At 58.5% G+C, this 25,024-nt stretch overlaps 1 protein-coding gene across 2 annotated transcripts in view; it reads left to right on the top strand.

The window, feature by feature from the left end:
• RBM19 (RNA binding motif protein 19) overlaps nucleotides 1–25,024 on the top strand; it is a 131,724-nt gene that overhangs the window by 25,615 nt on the left and 81,085 nt on the right. For both annotated transcript variants that reach the window (XM_039251191.1, XM_039251267.1), the window contains exons 17-21: nucleotides 5,928–6,103; nucleotides 7,942–8,002; nucleotides 11,133–11,212; nucleotides 13,790–13,845; nucleotides 15,578–15,694. In XM_039251191.1, the coding sequence (XP_039107122.1) occupies nucleotides 5,928–6,103; nucleotides 7,942–8,002; nucleotides 11,133–11,212; nucleotides 13,790–13,845; nucleotides 15,578–15,694 (490 nt within the window). The remainder of the gene's footprint in view (nucleotides 1–5,927; nucleotides 6,104–7,941; nucleotides 8,003–11,132; nucleotides 11,213–13,789; nucleotides 13,846–15,577; nucleotides 15,695–25,024) is intronic.

Raw genomic sequence — 25,024 nt, 5'->3', positions numbered from 1 at the left:
ACGCAGTAGGAGCTTGTGTGTCCCAGGCCCCAGGCACGCAGTAGGAGCTTGGTGATGGATGGTTTGTTGACCGGTGTCAGTCTCACGTCAGAGCGGAAAGGAGATGGTACCATCCCTGATGGTACAGCTGCGAAAGGGACAGTTGTGGCTCCCGCCGTGGGGACCCATTGAAGCCAAGCCCACCCCACCCCACGAGCTGCTCCCTGTTTTGTTCTAACCCTTTCTCGCTTTCTGGAATTGCACCGTGTGTGGGTTCATTTCCTTGCTGGCTGTCGGACTTCCCTGTTCGCACGCCCATTCCACAGGGCAGCTACCTTGTCCACTGGCTCACCATGAACCTCAGCACCAGGACAGTGCCTGGCACCCAGTAGGAGAGCTGTGCGGGGTGAGTCTGCGGGCATTTACTCAATGCCGGGCCCTTCACTGAGTGCTTGGGTGCCTCTGTGTGCAGCACAGAGCTTCTAGGAATCGCTGTCTTCCTCGTCGTCCTCAGCCCTCCGTTTCTGCATCTGTAAAATGGGCATGACTCTCCCAACCTTGTGCGGCTTTGGGGAGAGTATAGTGAATCGCTGTTCCTCCTGAGTTCTTCCTGCCGCAGCAGAAGCCGGAGCAGGTGGCCTGTCATTCAGCTGAGCTGGCCTGACCCAGTGGGTGCAACACAGGCCCTCTTCCCCAGAGGAGGCCTGACGGGGGGCACAGATGGGGCTCTTAGGGGGCGGCTGAGGTGTCACACTAGCAGTAGCAGTGAGCCCCGCGTACGGAAGCTTTCTGGAGCTTCCCGAGTGGCGGCTTTGCCGGAATGCTGAGCCCCGGGCTGCTTCCCATGGCCTGTGTTGCCGTGTTGGGAGCCTCCCAGCCAGCCTCCCCCAGGCAGGCCTGCCTCCCAGGGCTGACGAGACATGCACAAAGGAGGCCACGGAGCCTGGCGGAGGGGCCCGGCAGCAGGCCCGCTTTCACACACAAAGCCGTGTGCGCCAGGACCGGGGTTAGGCCCCGCCGAGTGCCGCGCCACCAGGCGAATTCCCGCGGAGCTCACCTGCTGCGCCTATTTCTGCCCTTTCTGTTCCTTTTCTTCCACGCATCGCATCTGTGGCCCTCCTCCCGGCCCCCTGTGCGCTTCCTTTTCACCTGCTCCTCCCCCATGCTCGCCCGGGCCTCCACCCTGTTCCTGAAGCTTCCCTGTTCCCCATCCCCATTGCACGGGGACCAAGCCAGCCCCCAAGCCCTAGATTTTCTCAGGCTCCGAAGGAAGGGAGCAGAGAGGGGAGTGGACGAAGCCTTTATTTTTCCACCCCTCCTTCCTTTCTGCAGAGCCCTGCGTTCTCTGTACTGGCCTCGGGGGACGGGGGCGGTGTGTTTTATCTCTCCACAAGCAAGACCCTCACCTCCAGATAAAGGGCTCCGAGTCGGGGGAGGTCCTGAAAAGCTGCTTGCAACTGATAACAGTCGCTGCTGTCAGCCTTCGGCGCCCAGAGTTGGGCGGGGGGGGGCGAAGCCACAGTAAATTCTGCGGCCTGATTATAATAAAGCCCCATGTGGCGATGCGTGACTGCGTTTTATTGTGCTAACTACAGATGGAAGCACATTCCCCTGCCTGTCCCAGCCCCCTCCAGCCCACCTTGCTTTTAAATCTTTACCCCCCCCCCCCCCCCCCAAATGCACACCCCCACCCTCTGGCCCAGCCCGGGTTCCTTTCTTGCTTCTTTCCTCTTTTTTCCAGTTCCTGGTGATTTTGTTGGCAAACATCTGTTTGAGTTCCGCACTATCTCGTCTTTCCTCGTCTTTGTCTCCTCAGTCTGGCCGGGAGCACAAATGGTTTTTTAAAAAATGACCTTCAACTTCTCTGCCGCGGCACTCGGCCTCTAGATGTGGCCTCTGGACGTGGGCATGGGTCCCCACAGGGCCTGGCCTGGCCCCTCAGGGAGCAGGGGCCCTTCTCAGGGATGTGGCTGACAGGGACACTGTTGCCCAGGCTCCGAGCTGTGGCACAGGCCACAAGCCCTGCAGGGAGAGGGCTGGAGCGGACAGGAAGTGCTCTGAGGGGAGAACACTGAGCTGAGACCGGATGAGAAGCCAGGCCTGGAAAGACAAGACAGGAGCAGAACAGGCCGAGGGGACTGCATGTGCAAAGGCCCTGTGGTAGGGCTAGGTTTGGCAGGCTTAGGGATCAGAAAAGAGGCCAGTGCAGCTGGAGTGGGGGAGAGGGGACAAGGTAGGACACACCAGGTAGGACACACGGGGACCCACTGAGGAGGCTACTCAGTCCTCCAGACAAGACGCAACAGAGCCTTAGGCCAGAGAGCCTTTGTGTGGATGGAGCGGCGGACACTTGTGTTTCTGGACAACTCAGCAGAGTGCATGGGGGTGAGTGCACATTTAACTCCGTGTTCTAGAGGAGGCTGCTGACGGAATGGTCGAGCCAGGCACACAGGGCCACACCCCTAGTGCGTGGCACCACCGGGACTCTGGCCCAGCTCACTCATTCCTAGGGCCTGTGTTCTTTCCACGGCTCGGTGCTTCCCGACTAGGCTGTGGGCCCCCTTCTCGATCTTTCCAGGCCCCCCATTTTCAGCAGATCTCAAGATTGGCGCCCGCATCTTGTTGGATCTCCCAGCATCCTCGGGGCAGTTACCGGTGCAGGCGGGCGGTTGCTGGAGGCACAGAGGGGCTATGCTGTTGGAGAACGGCCACATTTCCTCACGTCTTCCGTCTCCAGCTGGGCACTTGGCCCAGATGTTGGGGGTCAGATGGAGGAGCCGGGGAGCCAGGCTGCTGCACACCCAGAGAGGAGATGGGTCCTGGGGGTGCCCGCCCCGACTGCAGGCTCAGCCCCTCTCTCACTAAACTCGGACGTCGCAGCTCCCACTGGGTCCCTCTGACCCTTTCCGCACCTCACTGAGGCAGAGCAGCCCCCTGTGGGGCAGGAGGCAGGATGGGGCGGGCTCTGGTCGTGCTCGGAGCCGTTGGGCCCCCCTGAGCTGCTCTGCTGGAAGGCTTTGCACGCCTGGGGCACCAGGATCCGGCTGGGCTCTGGGCCCTTAGGAGGGGCTGGCGGCCTGTGCACGGACCGGGTGCAGGGGCCGTGCACACCGGCCTATGAGCTGGTTGGTCAGCTGGTTGCTCGCTGCCTAGCACAGAAGCCACTGGCCCTCCATTTCGTTGCTAGATTGAAACACCACGGGTTTTTCTGTCAAAAGGTAGATTCTCAGCTTCTCTTGAAAGACGTGGACATGGGACCACACTGAGGTGACCTCCCGTGGCCGCAGTGGGCTGATATCAAGAAGGAGCCGCCCCTTGCACCGGCCACGAGCCTTGCTGGTCACTGCCATCCCCACCTCCATTTTCTCTCGAAAAAGGATTTCTTTAGTCTCCCATGAACCTCTCTCCCAGCCTGAAGGCCCCTAAGATTTAGGGTTCAGACGCAGCAGCCTCCAGCATTTTCACGGGCCGCCCACTTTTGTGGTGTGGCCGCCGTGGTCATTAATGAGCTAGTCCCCCCAGGGCATCGAGCCCAGCGCCTGCTGTGTGGTGGGGGGCGGGGGGGGGGTTGTCTAATCAGCCTGCCTTCACCCCTGCTTTTATCTCCGAGATGGCGCGTACAAGGAGAGCCAGCGGGGTGGAAATGTCATTCCCAGCGGAAGGCTGTGCTTCCCGCTTCCATTGAAGCTCTCGCTCGGAGCCTGACGCCTTAGCTCCTTGCACAGCTTTGCTTCCCCGTCATTAGCAACACTTTGTCCACCCTGCTCTGCTTTGAACAAACGTACGGTACAAATGGCCACACCATGGCGTCCCTTGTCGGGTAAATTGTGTGAGCCTCTTGGGTAGGGGAGGAGCCTTTGTGTTGCTCCCTCCTTTTGTGTCCTGGAGTGAGGGTCTGGGTTCTGGGTCCACCTCCGAGGGAGTGGGAGGGGCACAGGCTGCTCGTTCAAGTGATGTTAAACAGACGTTATCGCCGCCTCCTGTCCCCGTCGGGGCTTGAAGGGGTTGTTTTATGACAAAGTGGTGGAAGCTTAATTAGGACCTGCAGGCCTTAAGCTCACATCAGAAGGGGAAGGGGAGACAGACACGAGACAGTGTGGGTACTCGGCGTGAGAGCACAGGGGACGGACTTGAACCCCGAGGCGCTCGAACTGCCTGAGTGCAGGCGTGCGGAAGGAGAGGGCTGTGTCTGCAGCCTGGAGCCCCCACGCACAGCTGCCTCCCCGGGGCCCGGGCCGGGATCGGGTCTGTGTGGAAGCCGGGCCACCTGCCCAGAGCCACGCAGTGCCAGGGCGCCGTCTCATGACCGCTTCGAAGGGCCTGCGGGATGGGCTTCGGTCTCCCCAGGAAATTGCCCTGAGGAGGAGCCTCAGAGGCTTGTAGGCAGAGGTGGGATGTGACCCTAGACCCTGAGCACGTGACTCAGGGAGGTCGAACTGCACTGGACACGTTGCCTCCTGGCAGGACTTCTGAGAGGTCACCATGCTGTTCTCCGTGTCCTGAGGCTTCTGTCGCCCCGGTGACCCTGCGCTGCAGCCCCCCACCCCTGCCTGCCCAGCACAACCTCATGCATGCTCTTCCCTCCTCCTGAAATGCTGTTCCTCCCAGGTATGCGTGGCAGGAGGGCTGGGGGACGGAAACAGCAGCCCTCTGTGAGCCCGTCCCCAGAAACGCCCGGAGCACATCCTTGGCCCCTTCCAGCGCTGCCTCCCTGTGCATGTGCCCCAGACGCCGGGTGCACAGAACGAGGTCGGGGCTGCGCTGCTTACTGTTCCATAGCTCAGTGTCTCTCATGATTTTTATATCGTCAGCATTGTTATGTGTCATTACATGTTCTTTGCACACATCATTTTTTTTTATCATTTTTCTTTAATTTTTTATGTTTATTTCTGAGAGCAAGAGAGACAGAGTGCAAGCAGGGGAGGGGCAGAGAGAGAGGGAGACACAATGCAAAGCAGGCTCCAGGCTCTGAGCTGTCGGCACAGAGCCCTACGCGGGGCTCGAACCCACGAACCGTGAGATCATGACCTGAGCTGAAGTCCTACGCTTAACCGACTGAGCCACCCAGGCGCCCCTCAAACGTCAATTTTAATGAACATGTATCATCTCAACCTTTGGTGACACTGTTGCTAGTGTCCCATTTATGAGTTGGTTGGTTTGTTTCTTAAATTTTTCAGTGTTCGGTAACTCTGAATTTGTGTTGTCGTGTGAGGATGAGGCGTACTCAACGTGTACGGCTTCCCGAAGTTATGTATACTAGGAACTTTAATTCAACGCAGCATCTCTTAAGTTTGTGGGGATATTTAGAGGGCTGTAACTTTTGCTCCTATTATGTATTCTGTAATTTTTCCAAAAGCTTTTTGAGTCGTGTTTTAGTTTGAGAGCTTGCTTGGTGTCGTTTTGAGGTTTATGGTTCAGTAAAACAGCTCACACGGTAGTCTGTTTTGAAGTTTAAATTAGCATGAGTCAGTCCAAGACTCGGCCTTCTGGTCTGTGTTTTGTACTTCTTTCTTTTTATATTTTGTTTATTTGGAGAGAGAGAGAGAGAGCGCAAGCAGGGGAGGGGCAGAGAGCGGAAGAGAGAGAATCCCAAGCAGGCCCCGTACCGTCAGTGCAGAGCCCGACACGGGGCTCAGATTCACGAACCGTGTGATCATGGCCTGAGCTGAAATCACGAGTCAGACGCTCAACTAACCGAGCCATCCTGGTGCCCCGCCTTCTGTTTAAAACCGAGGCAGGACGCAGCACGGCCTCGCCCCTTCTGTGTCCTCCCCCAGAGCCCTAAGAGTTGCTAGAACCCAGCGCAAGCTGAGAATTGGGCCCTTTCCTGAGGCCGCCTATGCAGTGGCAGTTCTGATCTAGAAGGTTCTGTGCTTTAGGCCCCGGGGATTAGACATTTAATGGATTTCACATTTAATGCATTTGGTTTTTTTTGGGTGGGGACCCAGTGCCAGACAACAGGACCCCAGAAGGTGAAAAACCATCAGAGGGAGAAGCTGAGGTCGCTCCAGCCAAAGTGGAAGAGGAGGAGGAAGAGGAGGAGGAGGAGGAGGAGAGCCTCCCCGGGTGTACTCTGTTCATTAAAAACCTCAACTTCAGCACGACCGAGGAGACCCTGAAGGAGGTGAGTGATGGCTATGAACGGGGCGGGGGTCATGGGCCCGGGAGGCTGGGAGGCGGGTGCCCACGTTTGTCCTGCCTGTGCGCGTGGCTTGTGCTGGTGTGGGTTTAACAGCCCGCAGCCGCCCCCCTGATGGGCCTGTGGCCCTTCCCGCAGACCTCTCAGCAGGGGACCTGAGCGGGTGGGGGGGGGGGGACGGCTGGGAGGAAGGGGTCCCTGCAGGGCGGCCCGGAGGCAGTGAGGCTGCCACGGCAGGGACATCCCAGTCGGCATTAGCATTGCACGGTCAGGAAACGAAGCCCCTACCCCGGTAGTTTCCGGGGGGCTCACTGCCCCAAGGTGCACGTTAGTACCACCTCCTTGCCTGATGGGAGTGTGTGGAGACACAGGGATGTGTGAGGGGTGGTCCCGCCTGGACCCCTGGATGGGCTTTGGGCCTTGCGTTCCTCGGAGGGGCCCCCGGGCAAAAGGATGGGCATCTCCGAGTAGGTGTTCCTGGAATGGCAAGGGGGTCCTGCCCTGATTGGGGTTGGAGGTCCCTGAGAAGGAACGAGCCAGAGTTGAGGAAGTGAGGAAGTGGGGCCTCCAGTCCCAAAGGTCAGGGTCCGCCAGGTCCCCCACAGGTCTGGGAGCCGCTCTACAGGAGGACTCTCCGGTTCTGTGAACTGGGTTGGGCACTTTTTTTTTTAACTGCATCAATCAGTGACTATTAGCAGGCCGACAGCCATGATTGGTTCTGGGGGGGCCGGGGAAAGGACCGTAAGAGTTGAACTAACTGACTTCTAAACGTTCTTTTGAGTTCCGAGATTCCCCAGAGAGATTCAAGAGGGGAGAGGGCATCCACTGAGGCCCAGAGGTAGGAAGGTGGTGGCTGTGAGGGCAGGAGGCCGGCCTGCATCTGGAGGGAGAAACTGGGGTGTCTCCTCTTTGGGGGAGATGAGAGGTCAGACAGAGCCCCCACTCCAAGGCCGTGTGGCTGAGGCTCCGTGATGTGGCCGTTCTCCTGCCTGGTGGAAGGGCGGCCTCGGCCGAGGGGCTCCAGGCTGACGCAGCAGCTCCTTGGGGCAAAGATTCACCCTATTGATCTACTAGAAGCCCAGCTTTGGATCTTGCATGGGCCGCTCCTGAGGCTATTTTGGATGGGTGTGACTTTGCTTTAGCGGACACGCTCACACCAGTCACGACAGTCGCTGCGCACAGGGCTGCGTCGCTCACGGACTGTGTTTCACGCGCAGTCGGCAGCTCTCCCGGGCCTGGGACGGGAATGTCCCTGGGAATCGACTTTCCCAGCCTTCAGACTTAGACGCGTCCTCAGAACGCAGGACTCCGGGAGCGGGGCGCCCCGGCCACGGCCGTGCAGTCCAGGTTCCTCCCGTATAGATGCGAGGACTGAGTCCCCATCGTTCATGGCCCCAGGGCCACAAGCCCGTCAGGGGAGGCGCTGCCGGGAGCAGCGAGCTGCCCACAGGGCTCCCCTCACGTTGCCCAGAGTTAACGGGTCAGACAGCCTGGACGTGGATCCCGGCGCTAACGCTGCAACCCTGGCGAGACCTTCAGCCTGTCTGTGCCTCAGTTTCCCCATCTGTAAAACAGGGGTGTCAGGAGGACCGTCCTGCATGGTTGTTTTAGAGACCCGATTGGGACAAATGACCTCATCTGAGCGCCTGACGCTGGGATCAAGAGAGGCTGTAAATGTCTGCCCCTTAAGCACAATCTGGGCAGGAGCCCAGCCTCTCAGGGCCCGTGGTCACGCACGTGGCCTCCATCTTTCAAGTCGTGCCCGCGCTGGCTGCAGGATTGGCCGGGAAATGCCACTGATGCATGCTGACGTTCCTTTCCAGGTGTTTTCCAAGGTGGGAGTGGTGAAGACCTGCTCTGTTTCCAGGAAGAAGAACAAAGCAGGTATTCCTGATAACACCGTGGCCAGAAAAGAAGGTTCCAGAAGAACCTGTCGCTTTGGGTGGGGGGCAGGGTACCGCCGCTCTGCTGGTCCGAAGCGTCGTCCCCCCTCAGACTCCCAGCGTCCCGCCTGAAACGGGCCCTCCTCCCCTGTCCCGGGAGGCTCCCAGCGTCCTGTGGAGGCGGCTGTGCACATCAGGTTCTCTGCCGCCTTGGACTGGCCTGTGGTCTCAGCATTTGATGGGCCACCAGTGTGGACGCTGTCCAGTAGCGGGAGCCTCTCCCTCCTCCCAGAACCTCTGGGCTCTGGAAGTTTCCTAGGGAGTAGCAGGAAGAGGCCAATCTTGGCCTTTCCCTCTTTACTTCCAAGAGAAACAACTGAGACGTAGAACCTCTGGAACCTTCCACCAAGCCCGTAACCGCTCTCCCCCCGACCTATGGGTGCCTGTGCCTTGCGGACAGCAGCCTCGGGTGTTGTCTTGGGGCCCTTGTTCCCTGCTTGTCTCTTCTCCAGCCCTGGCTTCCTGCACGTGACGGACAGGCCACCCGTCCTTCCTTTTTCACAGCCATTCAGTCCCCATCCCTTCCGTTTGGCAGGATTTACAGGGACACTACATGAGTCAGGCAGAGCTATGACCTGAGACACCAATGAGCTGGGGGTATAGTGTAGGGGGATTGGGGGCTGGGGGACAGCAGCGGCGTCCGCACGTCAGCATGAGGCTGGCTGGGGGGTGCAGTGTAGGGGGCTGGGGGGCTGGGGGACAGCAGCGGCGTCCGCACGTCAGCGTGAGGCTGGCTGGGGGGGCAGTGGCGGCCCCTGGAACAGGTGTGCAGAGGAAGGAGGGGCCCCGCGCTGGGCCCCGTCCCCGAGTGTGTTGAGGACACAGATGCACTTAGAGAGGCAGGCCGGTCACAGGTTACAGGATGGAGGACTTTGTGCCCTGCAGAGGGGTCTGGGCTTTTCCCCCGAAGTGGTGGTGGGGGCATGGCAGGAAGGTTTTAAGCAGACACGTGGCACAGAAGCTAGGGAGCTGCGTGCATTCTGCTGGGGCCGCCGTACCAGGGTGCCATGAACGAGGGGGCTGCAGCGACACAAGTTCGTTATCTGCAGTTCCAGAGGCCGGAAGTCCAAGGTCGAGGTTTCAGCGGATTGGCTCCTCGTGGGGGCTGTGAAGGGAGAGTGCACTGCAGCTCTTCGTCCTTGGCCCATCAGTGGTGGTCTTCACGCTTCATGCTGCCCTTGCTTGAGTCTGCCCTGTGCCCAGATGTCCCCCTTCTGTGAGGGTTCCAGTCATACTGGGTGCGTCATTTTCAACTTGATCATTTCCGTAAAAGAGCCTTTCTCCAAATAAGGTCATGTTCTGAGATGCTGGGGCTTAGGATTTCAACATAGCAATTTGGGGGGACCCAGCTCAGACCGGGACATCCTGTCTCCAGAGCCGCAGGGCTTGGGTCATGAGAGAGGCAGCCAAGCACCAAGGAAGCGATGGGGTTTGGGACCAGAGGTGATCCCTGGTGTCGGGGCCGTGAGCGGGGCCGGCCGAGCTGCCCCCTGCTCTGCCCGGGGCTGTGTCCTCCGACACAGTGGAGCCTGCCCCACATTTGCCCCTCAGGAGCACTGTTGAACTTATGTTGGAAACAGGTGCCTGATCTCTCCGCGTTGTGAGCACCTCTGGCCACTCGCACTCGAGCACGTGTATTGGAGAGCCCTGCTCGTCGGGGCTCAGCCTCCACGGCTTGAGGGGACCCGGCGGCGTGTGCACCATTGAGGGCCGCAGGAGGTCACGGAAAGCACACTCGGTGGGCTGTCAGGGAGACATTTGTGATGACGGGGCCATAAATGCGGTGGTGAGGGCTGAGTGGAAGACCCCTGCGGGGATGTTGAGTCAGAGGCTGCAAGAACTGCCCCGAAGCAGGGAGTCTTGGGCGCGTGGGTGGCGCCTGTGCCCCCAACTCCTTCTCCTCCACCCGCCAGTCTCAGCTCAGAGTCTCTGCTCGCTAGACCCCCCAGGAAGCCGGAAGGTCAGGGAGCCCAGGGAGGGTGGCCCGTGGAGGTGAGCCTCCCAGGGCAGGGCAGGGCAGAGGGTGGGTCCGCACGACGTGGGGGATTGGGCCACGCTGGCCAGCAGCCCACAGCTTGGGCAGAGATTTGCTTCTGTGGCCCACAGAGCCACGTTTGGACAATTCACGGGGTTTCCTACTGCCCTGGGTCCTCATTCGCACGTGGCCACGAATGGAAACAGGCCGGCAGTGCACGCGGGAGACGCTCGGGTCTCATGAACAATACAGTGGGTGCAAAGAAGGGACTGTTGAGCGGCTAGAAGGTGGTGAATCTCCATCCTCATTTGGACCCATCAGATTTGAGCCAGTCCTCTGAGTTCAGTCGTGAAAAAATGAACATGTCTGTGTGACAGGCGAGGGAAGAGGCTGGTCCCATCTTGTGACCGAGGGCAAGACGGAATTAGATGCCCTGTAAAATCTCTCCCCCACCGCCCACGGTAAACAGAGGTACCTAACACGCATCTGTCTAAGGTCAGGAAGCAACATTTCCGATAAGGTTTTGAGCTCTCCCTGGCTCTCTGCACCCTTGCTCCTCACTACCTAGAAGTGGGGCACCAGATAGGTTTGAATAGTCCGGCCCCTGTCCCTGTCCGAACTTGGCATCTGAAACTCAGGACCAGCTGTGATCGGATGCTCAGAAATACCCGTAAGGAGTCAGCCTCTGGGGCCTCTGCCTTTCACGCGTATATTCGTCTTGTGCGTGGTGCGTGGAAGCAGGGGACTGCCCAGGTAGGCGCTGTGCAGTTTGTCACAGCGATGGTCATCCCTGTTCGTCCCTGCTCCCTCCCAAAGGCGGAATTCTATCACGAAGTTAATTATCATGTCAATCATCTGTTAATTAATAATCGGCTGGGCCTCAGGTGACGGCTCTATAACTTCGTTGGCTGATTCTTCAAGATAACTGGTAATAAATGGCTAGGCAGGAGCTGAAATCTTGGGAAGGAAGAGGGGTGTGAGGACGAGAGCAAAGAGTGAGCAGCCGGGGGTCTGCCGGAGCCTTTGCGTTTGGGTTCGCGCTCATTCTTCGCCTTCCTGCCCACCCACCTCATCTCTGTTTCTGCCCCTCCTATAGGAGAGTTGCTGTCCATGGGATTTGGGTTCGTGGAATACAGGAAGCCAGAGCAGGCCCAGAAAGCTCTCAAGCAACTCCAGGTAAGGTGGGGATTTGGGCTGAGGTCCATGGAGGCACTTGGGAGGTGGTGGTGATGGTGGTGGTGGTGGTGGGCTAGGGGGGCAGGGTGGGGATGGGGGGTCTGGCCCGTCAGCACTCCTGAAATTGAGCGGGAATGCAGGCACGTCTGTATTTTCTTGGGCCCCTCGCTTCCTCCAGTTCTCCAGGGCACCATGGCCCCAGAAAGATTAAGAACTTTTTTCAGCCCTCTGTGGTCACTGTGGTGCGTTCGTGAACCCACAGCTCTGTGCCAGGTCTCAGCGAGGCTGGCAGAGCAGATGTGTGAATAAATACACAAGACCAGGTCACGAGAAGCGCTTGGATGGAAATAAAGCAGGCATCGTGCTGGGCAGGGAGGGCTCCTCTACGTTGTGTGGTCAGGGAGGCCTCTCTGAGGAGGTCACCGTTGAGCCGATGACTAGTTGACAAGCAGGAGTCAGCTACATGAAGATCTAGAGGGAAAGCAGTCTAGGAGGGAGAAACCACGTGTGCAAAGGGCCTGAGGCAGGGACTCTGAGGTAGGAGTGAGTTTAGTGTGTTTGAGAGGCAGAAAGAAGCCACTGCAGCTGGAGGAGGTGGGGAGGGGGCGATGTGTGGACCCAGATGTTGTCAGCCTTTCAAGGACCGTGGAGGCCGGTGTAAAGGCAGTGAGATTCTGTCCGAAGGCCTGGAGCACACTGGGGAAGGGACTGCTTCATGTTTCTGGACAGGGTCCCCAGCTGCTGTGCAGAGAGCCGATCGCAGTGGGGCCGGTCAGAAACCACGGAGTCGCCCAGGCCGGAAAGGGCGTTGGCCTGGGCCGGGGTGGAGGCAGTGAAGGTGAGGACCAGGGGACTAAAGTCTCAGGTGTTAGCACATAGACTCCACATAGGACGGGGATCTCGCCCAGGATCAGATCAGGGCGCCTGGTGGCAGGAGGGGAGCTGAGCGCGGGCCGCTGCGGGGAGCCGCATGGCGTGGGGCTGGCTCCTCCCCCTAGGGAGGCAGGATGGCCTCTGCCTGAGACCGCACCCCCAGCACTCTGCCCTGATGCCCCACGTCCCAGGCCCTTTGGTGGCTGCGGGCAGGGAGCAGTGCCCTCCCACATACCTGCCCCTTTCTGCAGACCCGCTCGCTCCCCACCGTCTCTTGCTGACCCCTCATTCTGCAGGCTGAGTGCTCCCGGTCCTGCCTCTAGGTCAGGCTTCTAGAGCCAAGTCCCTGGAGGAGCTTCAGGGGGTCCAGGGACCCTTCTAAGCCATCATATTCAGAATGTCCTGTGTCTGGGTGCGCTGGCCTCGGGTCAGGCTGTGTGAAGGTGAAATAGAGCTGAATCGGGCCAAGTGTGCAGGGACCCGCACACCTGACCTTGGCTCTCGTTCTCACTGACAGGTGCCCCTGGGCCGGGCACGGCTGGGCTGTTCTCAGGGTGGAAAGGGTGCCCATATGGGGCCAACCCCTTGTCCCAGCAGAACTTCCTGTGCAGGGGAGAGGCCCTGGGAGTATAGGAAACGTAACCGGGCACTTAGCCCATATGATTGTTTTTGTAGATTTTTGATGACTTTGCCCTTGCTCGAGGCGGCTTCAGGAAGGGCTGAGCTGGGTTTGGTAGGAGATGGGGACGCTTCTGGGGCTTCTGCTGTCCTGGAAAGCTCTGCTATCTACCAGGGCTGCAGACCCAGACACCCTCAGGGGCCATGAGGCAGAGTAAGGGGAGGGGCAAGCATCCCCTAGAGCAAACGCTGCCCCCCCCCCCCCCCCCCCCCGCATGGGTCTGAAGGGCAGCCACGCCTTGGCTCCTGCCAGTTACTGCCTGGGGAGGGGTGGGGATCGAGGCAACACCAGGTCTCTGGTGTTTGATACGTTTGCTGTTTTTCAAAGACACACTGGAAGTCCGCCTTCGGCATCCGATGCTGTGGAGGCATTTAACTGGGGCTCAGCTCTGCACGCCCAGTGCTCTCTTCTCTGCCACCTCACGCAAGCTTCTGTCAAACTCCATCTTGCACGTGTTACGTCCCGTACCTCCCCGTGTGCGTGCGTACACGTGTGCATATTGCCACAAAGAATTGTTTACACAAAACTACTATCCCTGCCATATTTTATGGGAGACTTCAGGGATTTTCGAGGGTAATTTTGTTAATACGCCAGTTTTGCCTTAAGGACCCACGTGAGAGCCTAGCTCTCGCTGCAACTCCCCTATGGTTTAGAAAAAATTTTTTAAGCATGCAGTCTAGTCCAAACTGTCTGCAAGCCGGACCAGATGGGCTTACTCGGCCTGAAAACGCTTCCAAAGGATGGAAAATTCTGTGCTCCTTGAATGGTGGAAAGGTCGAGGCCCACGCACGGCTCACGAGGACACTGGAAGGCTGGGTCTCCGTGACCACCGGCTGCTGCCTGGGCTCGGCGTGAGCCATTTCCGGGAGAAGCTCTTCTCTGTCCTTGATTCCAGCTGGCCCCGCTTGTCCCCCGCTCTGAAGCTTCCTTTCCTCTCCGCCGACGCCGCCTCTGCTGGGGAGCAGTGGTGTGGGCGGGTATCTCTGGGAAGACAGAGTGATAGGCACTGTGGTCTTACCTCTTAGGGTCACGCCGTGGACGGCCACAAGCTGGAAGTGAGGATCTCGGAACGAGCCACCAAGTGAGTGTCCCGTGCCCCCTCTGTGCTCTCATCCGGGGTGGCCCTTTCTGCTCTGGCGCTGGGACCCCGGCAGGGGTGTCAGAGCCCCTTAACGTGTCCTCACCCCAACTTCTCACCACCTGGGCGCCTCATCCTGATCAAGGGGACGTCCTCTTTGGCAGCTCCGAGGCCTGTGTCTGTGATGGGCGGGCACCACCACTCCGGTCCTTTAAATGTTTGATGCACATTGATTGTAACAAAAGGAACGAGAGCAGGAGAGACCGGCACATCCTGCTCGTCCTGGTGTTATAAGTAACCCAGCAAAGAATGGCCTGTTGCTGGGGCTTTGGACGAACCATAGAAGCGATAAAACCTTGATGTCCAGTTTTATAGGGCTTTCCTTCCTGGAGCCGGACAGCGGAGCCCAGAGACGGCCTCCAGTTAATTTGAAAGAGATTCAGTAGGTGTTAGCGTTAGAGACAGACCTAATGGGCCGTATGCGGTCTGAGGCTACCATATGGGACAGCACAGTAAAAAGGGAAACATAAACAGTCTGTGATACGCGATCAGGTGGTGGCGAATGCCAGCATGGAAGACAAGGCCGGGGGTGGGGGAGGTGTTGCTGTTTTAGGGACGTTTAGGGAGGGCCTTTGGGGAGGTGATGTGGGCCAGGCCGGAAAGAGGTGAGTCAAAGCTGTCATCTCCATGACAGCAGCTGCCATTATTGAACGTGTAGCACACGGTGGGCACCAGGCGGTGTCTGACGGGCCCTTGAACAGCAGGACACTGTAGGCCTTATTTATTTATTTTTTTTTTAAATTTTTTTTTTTTAATGTTTTATTTATTTCTAGGAGAGAGAGACAGTGTGAGCAGGGGAGGGTCAGAGAGAGAGGGAGTCACAGACTGAAACAGGCTCCAGGCTCTGAGCTGGCAGTCAGCACAGAGCCTGACGCTGGGCCTGAACCCACGAACCGCGTGATCATGACCTAAGCGAAAGTCGGACGCTTAACCGACTAAGCCACCCAGGCGCCCCTGTAGGCCTTATTTTTAGGCCCACTCTGCACTTGGGGCAGCTGAGGCCCAGAGAGAGGCCAAGTTACTTGCTCAAGATCACTCATATCCTCTGCAGCCCACGTGGCTTCCACACCCTGATCGGTCTGTCCCCACTCATGACCCCACTTCCCACTTCGGATACAGTGGCAGGTTGCCCCAGGCGAGCAGGGCAGGGGTGAGGCAGAAGCGCATTAGAGACAGGAGCGTAGTAGCGACGGGCTCTGGATGGGTTTCCTCTCTCACCCCCAGCCCATTCCCAGGGCTAGAAACCGCTCCAGGCCCCTGGGCGGTGCTCCTCGGTGTACACTAGGGAGTCTTAGGTGAGACCTTTGGACCATCTGGGGTCTTTCCACATCTGGAAAGGGCCAGTAGAGGCCGGCTCTGGTGAGGAACTGCCCTCACCCTTCTCAGGGTTCCTCTCGCCAGTCCCTGATTGTCCCTGGGCCTCTCAGACAGCGAGCAGAAGAGACCCGAGGGCGGGTGTGCGGACCTGGCGTCCACAGCCGTCTGGAGGAGAAGATCACCCGGGGGAGACCGCCTTCCTCCCCCTTTATCTCTGCCTCGTCCTCAGCAACTCCTCGAACCCCTCACCTGCACAGAGGACCAGAGCATCAGCTCTTGGAGGCAGGGCGAGCCGGTCAGTGTAGGCCAGCAGCTGCCCACATCCCACATAACCGAGCCCTTTCCCCCAACCATCCAGGCCAGCGCCGACATCCGCTCGGAAGAAACAAGTGCCTGGAAAGCAGACGACCTCGAAGATTCTGGTGCGCAACATCCCGTTCCAGGCCGACAGGCGGGAGATCCGAGAGCTCTTCAGGTGAGAAGCGCGAGGGGCAGGGGGGCTGCCGGAGCCTTGGACGGCGGCCTGAGGGTCCTTGATGGCTCCGCCGTCGGCCGGCCCAGTGGTCTTGCAAAGGTCATCTTCTGGCTGCGTTTGATTTATTGCCCTTGAACCCTTGCACCGTGAGCACTGTGCCGAGAAAACTCGAAACAGCCAGACCTTCTCCAGAGGTAAGACAAAAAGAGGGGGGCTGACCCCCTCCGCCCCCACCCAGCCCGGGTGGCCAGGGCTCGGCATGGGTCTGAAATGCCTCCACCCCAGTCATTCCTCTGGTTTTAGCCACTGGTTCTCCGGCTCTGGCATTTTCCAGTCACCTGGTGGCTTTTATAAACATACCTGTGCTCTGTCCAGCCCGGTGGAGCTGGAGTCTGTTGGTCGGGGGCAGGGCCCACACATCGGTATTTTGATCCGAGCTCCTCAGGGGTCCTACTGCATAGCTAGAGTTGGGCCCCCCATCTATGTTGCTGTCTATGGGGGGAGGCCCGTTTTGAAAGAAGAATGAGTCCCCTGTGTAAACAGGGCGGTCCAGCAGCAGATGCCGGCACGGGGGCCCTGGGGGGCTGGGGGTGCTGACGGCTGGAAGGCAGGTCTCATCAGACCAGTCTCACTGTTTTGAAACAAAAACCGGCATTCTAGATTTTCAGGGGGAGTAAGTTGGCAACTAGTTGACTTTCAGAAATACAAACGGTGCAGGACAAAGTCTGCCTGTGGCCGGTTAGAGCCCAAGGGCCATGACTTCGCAGCCCCTGTGTTAATGCATTATCCCGTTCCGCGTTCCAGATTAGTCAGTTAGGTGCCACCCGGAACCGAGCCCTGGATCAGACGTCTTGATGAAAGGGCGGCCCAGGTGCTGGGTGGCCCAGAGAGGCAGACCCGCCCTCGGAATGGAATGGCCGATGGAAACAGGTCGCCGGGGCTCCCCGGCCTGCAGGACCCGGAGAGCTGTGTCCCTGTCAGAACGATCAGTCGGCATCGTACTAATTAGAACAACTTCCTGAAGTCAACTGTGGATGCAAAATCTAAATCCGATATTTTGGGGACTAGAAAGAATTACCTTTGTGTGAAATCTAGCTCTTTGCTCTCTCACTCGATTTAAAGAGTAGGGAACCACTTAAGGGATTTGTTTAAAACCTCCTTCTCACCTCCATCTTCCTCCTCACCTCCGTTCCAAGTCATACGCAGGGCGTGCCGTTCATCAGCAGACGTGGTTTGTTGGGGCTGGTGCGGGCGCGGTTTCGGAGGAGTTGAGTCTGAGCTGCGACCCCGGGTCCCCTGTGTGGCAGTGACAGCCTGGCCAGCTGGGGTCACAGCCTGGGGGGGGGCGGTGCTTTTCATTTTCCCGCCCCCGGGGGAGGTGAGTCAGGAGGAGTTCGTATCCTCAGCCCCGCGAGCCGCCTGTTTTCGCCGCTTCTGCTTTTTAAAGAGAGTCCAATTTAAGAACTGCCGGCTCAAAACAGGACTGCCGCAGACAGCACGTGTTGATCAGGAAATAGCGTCCCGCCGAAATGACCGTGCCGCTCGGGGCCGCGGCCTATTTGGGATGACACTTACCCAGGGAAACAAAAGACCGGGACGGGGAGGGAAGCGCGCTTTGTCTGATCTCTCGTTTTGTATTTATTTTGAGAAGACAGGGAATCAGCGTCCCCGGGATGTAATTACGCCGTGTCTCTTCCCCCTGCCATTGTTCGGATGGTAGCTTTCGTCAGCCCCTAGAAACGGAAAGCCGCTTTCCAGGGTTCCTCTTGCTTTGTTGTGCTCTCCGGCTGGGGGGGTGGGGGGGGGTGTTGAGGCCGTTCCCAGTGGTGCGCGGCAGGGGGCGCTGTGAGCCTTCTCAGGAGGGCCTCCGCTTGTCCTGGAAACCAGACCCGCTTTCAGACAAAGCCAGCGGCCGGCAAAGGTCAGAGCCAGGGGAGGGTTTCAGGGTTTAGCGGAACCAGTGTGGTCCGTTTTGCAGGCGGGTTTTGCAGGCTCGTCCTGCCGGGTGTGATCAGGGACCCCAGCTCCCTCTGACAGCGCACGCCGCGTGTTACGGGACCCCGGCTGCGCGTCTGTCCCGTGCAGTATCTCCTTTAAGCTGCATAGCTGCGGTGTGGACGGATTCAGTTCCCTGTTCTGCACTGGGAACCGCCGCTCTCTGGGCCTGTTGCCCTTCTCCTGGGTCTGGAAGGGTGCCGCCCCCTAGGTCATGTCAGTGGAACTGCTGTCCCGCCCGTGCGTTGCTGGTGGCAGCCGTGGGCCCAGGCATCGTCGTGCGTGCGGCAGTGAGCATAGGGCTGGGACGATGTGGCCAGGGCCTCGAGAGAGCCCGCCAGGGGGCAGCTCGCCCACTCCCCCAGGGCCCTTGCACATGAGCCGGGGCCCCTCTTGCCCGCACCCTTCCCGGAGGCCCCCAGCCGTGCAGTCGGGCCCCCTGCGCCACCCTGCCCGTGAGTCCAGCTGCACCGGCGGGGGGTGGGGGAAGGGCCGAGAGGCACTGCAGATCCCTCTCCCTGTGGGACGATTCAGGCTCGCCCGTTAGGAAAGTCAGAGTAGACACAGCAGGGTCCTCTCTGCCGCCTTTTGGGCCTCTGTTTCCCCTGGTGCAAAGTAACAGTGACACTGACCGTGGCGTCCGCTGTGATTTACGGCGATGATATAGTAAGAACGCGTTTGTCCTCACGAAGTATAGTTCCCCAGCCTGACCTCCGTGCCGGGTGCTGCTTTGCGTTATTACAGGTTTGGTTCCCGCAGCAGCCCGGCGGAGTAGCGCTGCCTCCGTTTCCCAGGGAGGAGCTCAGCTCCCCCGCCCCAGTTCCCACCACTGGGCCACGCAGGCCCAGCCCCTCCTGCACCACATGACCACCTGGTGGGCTGTCAGAAGGGTTAGATGAGCACATGCTTGTGGAGAGTTTAATACAGGGCCTGGCATGCAGTAGGTGGCTAATAAACTTAGCTCTGGTTATCACACTGCAGGAAACTGCGGGCGCCAGGCCTTGAGCCCAGGGCGGGCCTGACTCTCGACAGAGCGGGTGTCCTTGGCAGCACTGTGGATCCTTGACGGTCCTCTGCGGTGCTCTCTTACGGGTTTCCTCTGTTCCCTAAGTATGTCTTCCCGCCCTGTGGTCCTCTCCCCTCCAGCTGCTCCCGGGCCAGAGAGAGTCAGTACTAGGTGGGAGCGGGGGGACACTGGCCTCTCCACCCCGTAAAGGAAACAGGGGTGAAAGCAGCCCCGGCCTGCCCTGTGCTGTACGCCGCCTGGAGCCAGTATCCATTCCAGAGGAGGGTGTCCACGGGCTTCCCTTCCTGTCTGTGTAGGCTGAGGCAGGTGTGCGCGCTTTGCCCGCCTGTACTGCAAAGCCTGGATCCGAAGGCCCCTGGGACAGAGGGTGCTTCAGAGCACAGCCGCACAGAGAGGGCCCACCTGGGGCGGGCGCACAGGAACCCCAGCCTGACGCATAAGCACGCGTGCAGAGCCCCGGCATTTGATGGACAGGTCTTGTTCCCACCTGAGTTTCAAGTGACGGCGCTGAGTTAGCACCGATGCCTGGAGGACGAGACGGCCGACGCTCACGGCACTCAGGAGGCGTGGGGCACCCGGCTGGCCACAGCGCAGGCACCTGTGGTATCGGTGCATCTTCACCGGGCCCGACATGCCTCGGCTCTTGGACCCATTTCCTTGGTGAGGAGTCTGGGGCTCAGAGAGGCCCAGGGGCTGTTCCTAGTGGGACCTTGGCTTGTCTGTTTTTTTTGTAACCCCTGGGTGGCATTGGTTTCTGGGAGCAGTGATCTCCAGGAAGGAGGCTCTGCAAATAGGGCTGGCTTTGTGAGCGCGTGACCAGGTGGCCCTGTGGGGCCCCGTGCTTGGTTTAATGCTCTGCTGTTGCCACCGTGAAATTCTTAATGGTTGAACAGGAGGCCCCAGGTTTCCATTTCCACCGGACCCTGCAAATAACGAAGCCGGTCCTGCCGGGGAGCCAGCGGAGTGGTGCCTGGCATAAGCATTCGGTGCACGCTGGAACCTGCGGCTGGAAATAGGCCTTCAGCCCACCCTGCCACTGGCTCAGCCCGACCCCCCGCCAGCGCGGCGCAGCGTGGCCTGGCCTCTCGAAGCACCTGGCCCACCTCATGGCCCCCCTTGGAGTGCTGTCCGTGTGGATGTCCAGCGTCCCTTTCCGCCCCCCCCCCCCAGGCTGCAATCTAGGACACTGTGGTCGCTTCTGTGTCTCCAGGTCCCTGGTACATAGAGGGTGCTCAATAAATGTTTGCTGAGCACATAGATAGGTGTTTGCGAAGCACACAGGTCCAGCTGTGCAAAGCCTTCTTCTGTGGGATCCTGAGAAAGGGCATATGAGGCACAGAGAGGTTAGGAAATTTCCCGGGGGCCACACAGCTCTGCAGTCGCACCACCTGGTCTCGCTCACTTTGGAGCCCCACCCACCCCCTTGGAACTGTCCCCAAGGGTGGCAGCTGCTGGCTGAAATGCTGCCTCAGGTGGGCTGGGGCAGCAGCTGAGGTCTAAAGGGTCTAAAGGCGGAGAGAGCTTTTCATCGATCCTCTTTTTTTTTCTTTTCCCTGTTTTTTGGTTGTTTTGTACTCAGAGGTGTGAACCACCTGCGAGGGGTGTGAATGGGTGAGCTCCCGCAGGTGTCTGGAGGCCTTAATTACACAGTGTGCGCCTCCTGTCCCCACTGCACCTGGTGTGCCCGCTTTGTGGACAGTGTCTGTCGTCCCTGGCCTCTCTCCTCCTCATTTCCTCCCGCAGTGCCCATGACCGTGACTGTGGAGGGAGGGCTGCGGAACAGCGTGCCTGCCAAGTTCCCCAGCCCCCTCCCCCCTCGGCCCCCTCGCCCAGGGGCGGGGTCAGGGCCTGGCTGACTCCTGGTTGTCGGCAGTACTTTTCCAAGAGCAGGAAGCCAGGAGCCCTGTAGTCTGGTCTTCGCGGAGGCACTGGACCGCTAGGACCCCTTCCGGCTCACCAGGCTCCTGGGGGGGGGGGGAGCTCTGTTAAGGCCGCCTTGGGGTTCGAGAAAGAGCGAGGAGGAGAGAGGAAACCTCCCTTCTGTAAGGGGGGAGGGGTAAGGAAGCCGTCTCTCCCCACGTAGGTCATCCCCCCGCACGCAGCCCTCCAGGGAGCCCCCAGGTGGAGGCCACCACGTCCCTCGTCCAGATCCGGCCACACACCTTCCTTCTCATACCGTCCGGCTGCTTTCACACAGGGGCAGGGCTCAGTAGCTGCGTCGCAGACCAAACGAGCCTGTAAAATCCTGACTGTCTGGCCCTTTATGGGGAAGCTTGCTGACACCTAGACTGAGTTAACCCCGGGCTTGCACGGAGACGAGGCACGCCCTAGGGGCTTTGGGCATTGTCTTCTAGTTTTAATTACCCAGATACGGTATCTTCTTCCTCCCCTTTTTGTAAGACACGGAGACCTTACAGGGAGAGCTGTAGCCCGTTGGCCCCGGTTGAGCTCGAGTTGTGAGGCCCCAGAGAGCGGCTGTGTTCACGCGGCAACCTGTTCTCTCACCAGGACGATTGCTCCTCCTGCTTTCTTAAGGTCTTTGTGGTTTGTTTTAAGAGTACTTTTTAAAAAAATTTTTTTAAATGTTTATTTGCTTTTGCAAGAGAGAGAGAGAGACAGAGCACGAGCAGGGGAGGGGCAGAGAGAGAGGGACACACAGAATCCGAAGCAGGCTCCACGCTCTGAGCTGTCAGCACAGAGCCTGATGCGGGGCTCGAACCCACAAACTGCGAGATCATGACCTGAGCCGATGTCAGACACCTAACTGACTGAGCCACCCAGGCGCCCCTTTTATGACCCTTTTTAGAAGAGTTTTAGGTTTATAATCTGAGAGGAAGGTACATTGTTTGCATGGACCCCTGGCGCCCACACACGTGGCCTCCGCTATTAGCGGCACCCCCACCAGAGTGGCAGGTGGGTTAGACTCAGCGAACCTACGTGGCTACATCATTATCACCCCAAGTCCGTGGTTTGCACTAGGTTCCATTCTTGATGGTGTACGTTCAGGGCGTTTGGACAAGTGGGTGATAACGTGTATCTGTCATTATAGCGTCATGTAAACTATTTTCACTGCCCTAAACAAGCCCTCTGTGGTCTGCCTGTTCGCCTCTCCCTTCCCCTTTGCTGAGGTTTCGAAGGATGGTATGAATGCATTCGTTCATTCATTCATTCGTTCATTCATTCATTCATCCTGACCGGAGCTGGGAGCATCAGTCATTACATTTAGGGCCCACGCAGATCCAGTGTGACCTCCCCTTACCTTGGTCACACCTGCAAAGACCCGGTTTCCAATAGGATCCTACTCATAAGCTTGGCAGATGTGAATTTGGGGGACAAGTTGCGCCCAGTACAGGGTGTCTCGGATGGGGAGGTCAGGACAGGCTTCTCTGAGGAGGGGGCCTTTTGGTGGGGACCTGTTGCTGTGAAGCGGGGAGCTGCACGCAGATCTGGGGGCGGCAGGTGCCGTGCCCCAGGGGGCAATGAGCTTGGCCCCGGAGGGGGTGCGGGGAGGAACGGGCAGGGGGAGCAGGGGCAGAGGGACGCTGCCCACATGGGGCACGTCTGTGGGCCATGGTGAGGGCTTCGGGTGGTCTTGTTATTCCAGTGTGGCCAGCAGCCAGCTCAGGAAACAGGAGAAGAACCTTCCCAGGCTGCCGTGGGCCCAGTACCCCCTCCCGGTCACTGCCCCCACGCCCTCCCCGCCCACCCTCTCCTGTGCTGCCTGTTTCTGCGTTTTAGGTAAGTGGCATCATCACTTGTCCTCTCTGCTCAACGCCTTTCGTTGTGAGATTCTTCTGTGTCTTAACGTCACCGTGATTTGCACATCCTCAGCGCTGCGTAGAATTCCGTTGCGTGAGTAGGTTGAAACACGGTTATCCATTTTACTGACGAGCCCTTGGGTAGTTTTCAGGTTTCGGGCTATTTCCAATAGAGAATGCTTCCGTGAGCGTCCTTGCGTGTGTCTGCGGGGACCACCTACGTGCATCTCTGTAGGGTGTCCGTGCCGCAGCAGAATTGCTGGGTCGTGGGACGCGCACATTTCAGCGTTAGTAAACCTCTTGGTCAGGTTTCCGAAGAAACTGTCAGTTTGCCCTTCGCCATCAGCTTGAATGTTCCAGTTGTCCCTGGTCCTTGCCAACACTTGGCATTATCTTTCTCTTTTTGCCATCCTGGTGGGGATATAACGGCATCGTCGTATTATGGTTTTAATTTGAGGGCGCCTGGGTGGCTCAGTCAGTTAAGCGTCCAGCTTCGGCTCGGGTCATGATCTCACGGTTCGTGGGTTCGAGCCCCGCGTTGGGCTCTGTGCTGACAGCTCAGAGCCTGGACCTGCTTCAGATTCTGTGTCTCTCTCTCTCTCTCTGACCCTCCCCTGGTCATGCTCTCTCTATCTTTCTCTCAAAAATAAATAAAACATTTAAAAAAATGTAATTTTTACTTCTCTGGTAGCTAAGGAAATCAATTTTTTTTTGTTTTTGTTTTTATTTTTTTATGTTTTTTATTAATTTTGAGAGACAGAACAAGCAGGGGAGGGTCAGAGAGAGAGGGAGACACAGAATCCGAAAGAGGCTCCAGACTCTGAGCTGTCAGCACAGAGCCTGACGCGGGGCTTGAACCCACGAACCGTGAGATCATGACCTGAGCCGAAGTCGGACGCTTAACCGACTGAGCCACCCAGGCGCCGCTCAAATGATTTTTCGTACACTTGTGAGCCTGTGGATGTACTCTTGTGGAATGCCTGCTCAAGTCTTCTGCCCAATTTTCTAAAGACTGGGTTGTCTGGTTTTTTTCTTATTATGTTTCTAATTATTTCTTACATAACTCTTTGCATTCTGGTTTCAAGTCCTGTGGTGGGTGCACAAGTGCTGGCCCCTCGCTCTCCTGATCTGTGGGATCCACGGTGTCCTTTGATGAACAGAGGGCTCTTATTAATGTTGTCAGTCGTTTTTGACCTTCACGGTTAGAACCTTTTATGTCCCAGCAATCCCTCCCTACTCCTGGCTCCTGAACATAGTCACCCGTTTTCCTCCAAAAGCTTTGACCTTTCACATTAGGTATGCGGTCCAGCCACAGTCGGTTTCTACCTGTGGCGTGAGGTGATTAAGGTTCATTCCCCAGGTCGGTTGGCCCAACATCGTTTATTGCAAAAACCAGTTTCCCGTCTGCTGTGCGGTATTGACTTTGTCATAAATCAGATGACCCTGCGCGTGAGGGTCTGCTTCTGGACGCTCTCGCCGCTCCTTGGGTCTGTTTGTCCGTGTGCCAATACCCCCGTCTTCATTACTGTGGCTGTGTGAGTGGGAGCTTGACGTCTGGCGTCTTTGTTCTTCCCCGATGGCCTTGACTGTTCCCCACCCTTCGGGCCTTTGTGTCTTAATCCACAGCATCAAGAGCGAGCGCGGAGGGAGTGGTTGGGTGACTTACATTTGTAAAAAGATCTTGAGAGGAGAGGGGCCCGAGGTGATCGTGGTTTGGACCAGGTTGTCGGCGGCGGGAGCAGGTGCCGGGGTTGCTCGGGGGGTGCGTTTGCAGACTCCAGCTGGTGGCTTAGTGCAGACCGGGATGGAGACGGGAGTGGGGACGGCTCCCATATTGAGGGTCCTAAGCGACTGGCCGTATCATGGGCACGTTTCGGGGAGGGGCAGGGCAGCGTAAGGGAGGCGTTGGCCCCGCTCCATGCACCTCCCTCTGTGCGGCACATAACCACTGGGCACCGTGGCGGTGCCAGAGTTGCGCTTCTCAGTTGATCCTGCAAGCGCGTGCGCGTGGGGGGCTTCCGGTGAGCACTCCCTTGGAACCGCGCTGGGGCTTCCGGTGAGCACTCCCTCCAGTGAGCACTCCCTCCGGACAGTGCTGGGGCTTCCGGTGAGCATTCCCTCTCGTGATCACTCCCTTGGAACCGCGCTGGCCCCCCCACAGATGTCAGCCGCAGCACCCACGTTGCTGCATCGACATTTCCCTATTGGTATGTTCTGTGCCCCGTGAGCGAGGCGCTGTTGACGCCACCCCACAGAGGTCTACACAGCTCCTCACCGAGGGCTCTGCCAGAACCGGAAGTGCTCCAGGGCTCACATCGTGCTCCTGCTGACGAGCCCCGGGGGCTAAGCGGAGGCACAGGAGGCCACAGGCCATGAAACCCCAGGGCAAGTCTCAAGGTCCTTTGCTCCCTCCCCGCTCTTCTCTTTCCCTGCAGCCTCAACCACCACAAGTTTCAGGGGCGGAGAGGCACCTTCTTAACCCTTTCCCGGACCCACCCGCACAGGTGTGAGGTTCTTTGGCTGCGTCGCCTTCGCAGTCGTCACCCTGAG

The sequence above is a fragment of the Hyaena hyaena genome, unplaced genomic scaffold (assembly GCF_003009895.1).
Source record: "Hyaena hyaena isolate Hyena2069 unplaced genomic scaffold, ASM300989v1 scaffold_0, whole genome shotgun sequence".
Lineage (NCBI taxonomy): Eukaryota > Metazoa > Chordata > Mammalia > Carnivora > Hyaenidae > Hyaena > Hyaena hyaena.
The sequence above is the reverse complement of the archived record's forward strand: the minus strand, read 5'-3'. Positions and strand labels throughout refer to the sequence as shown.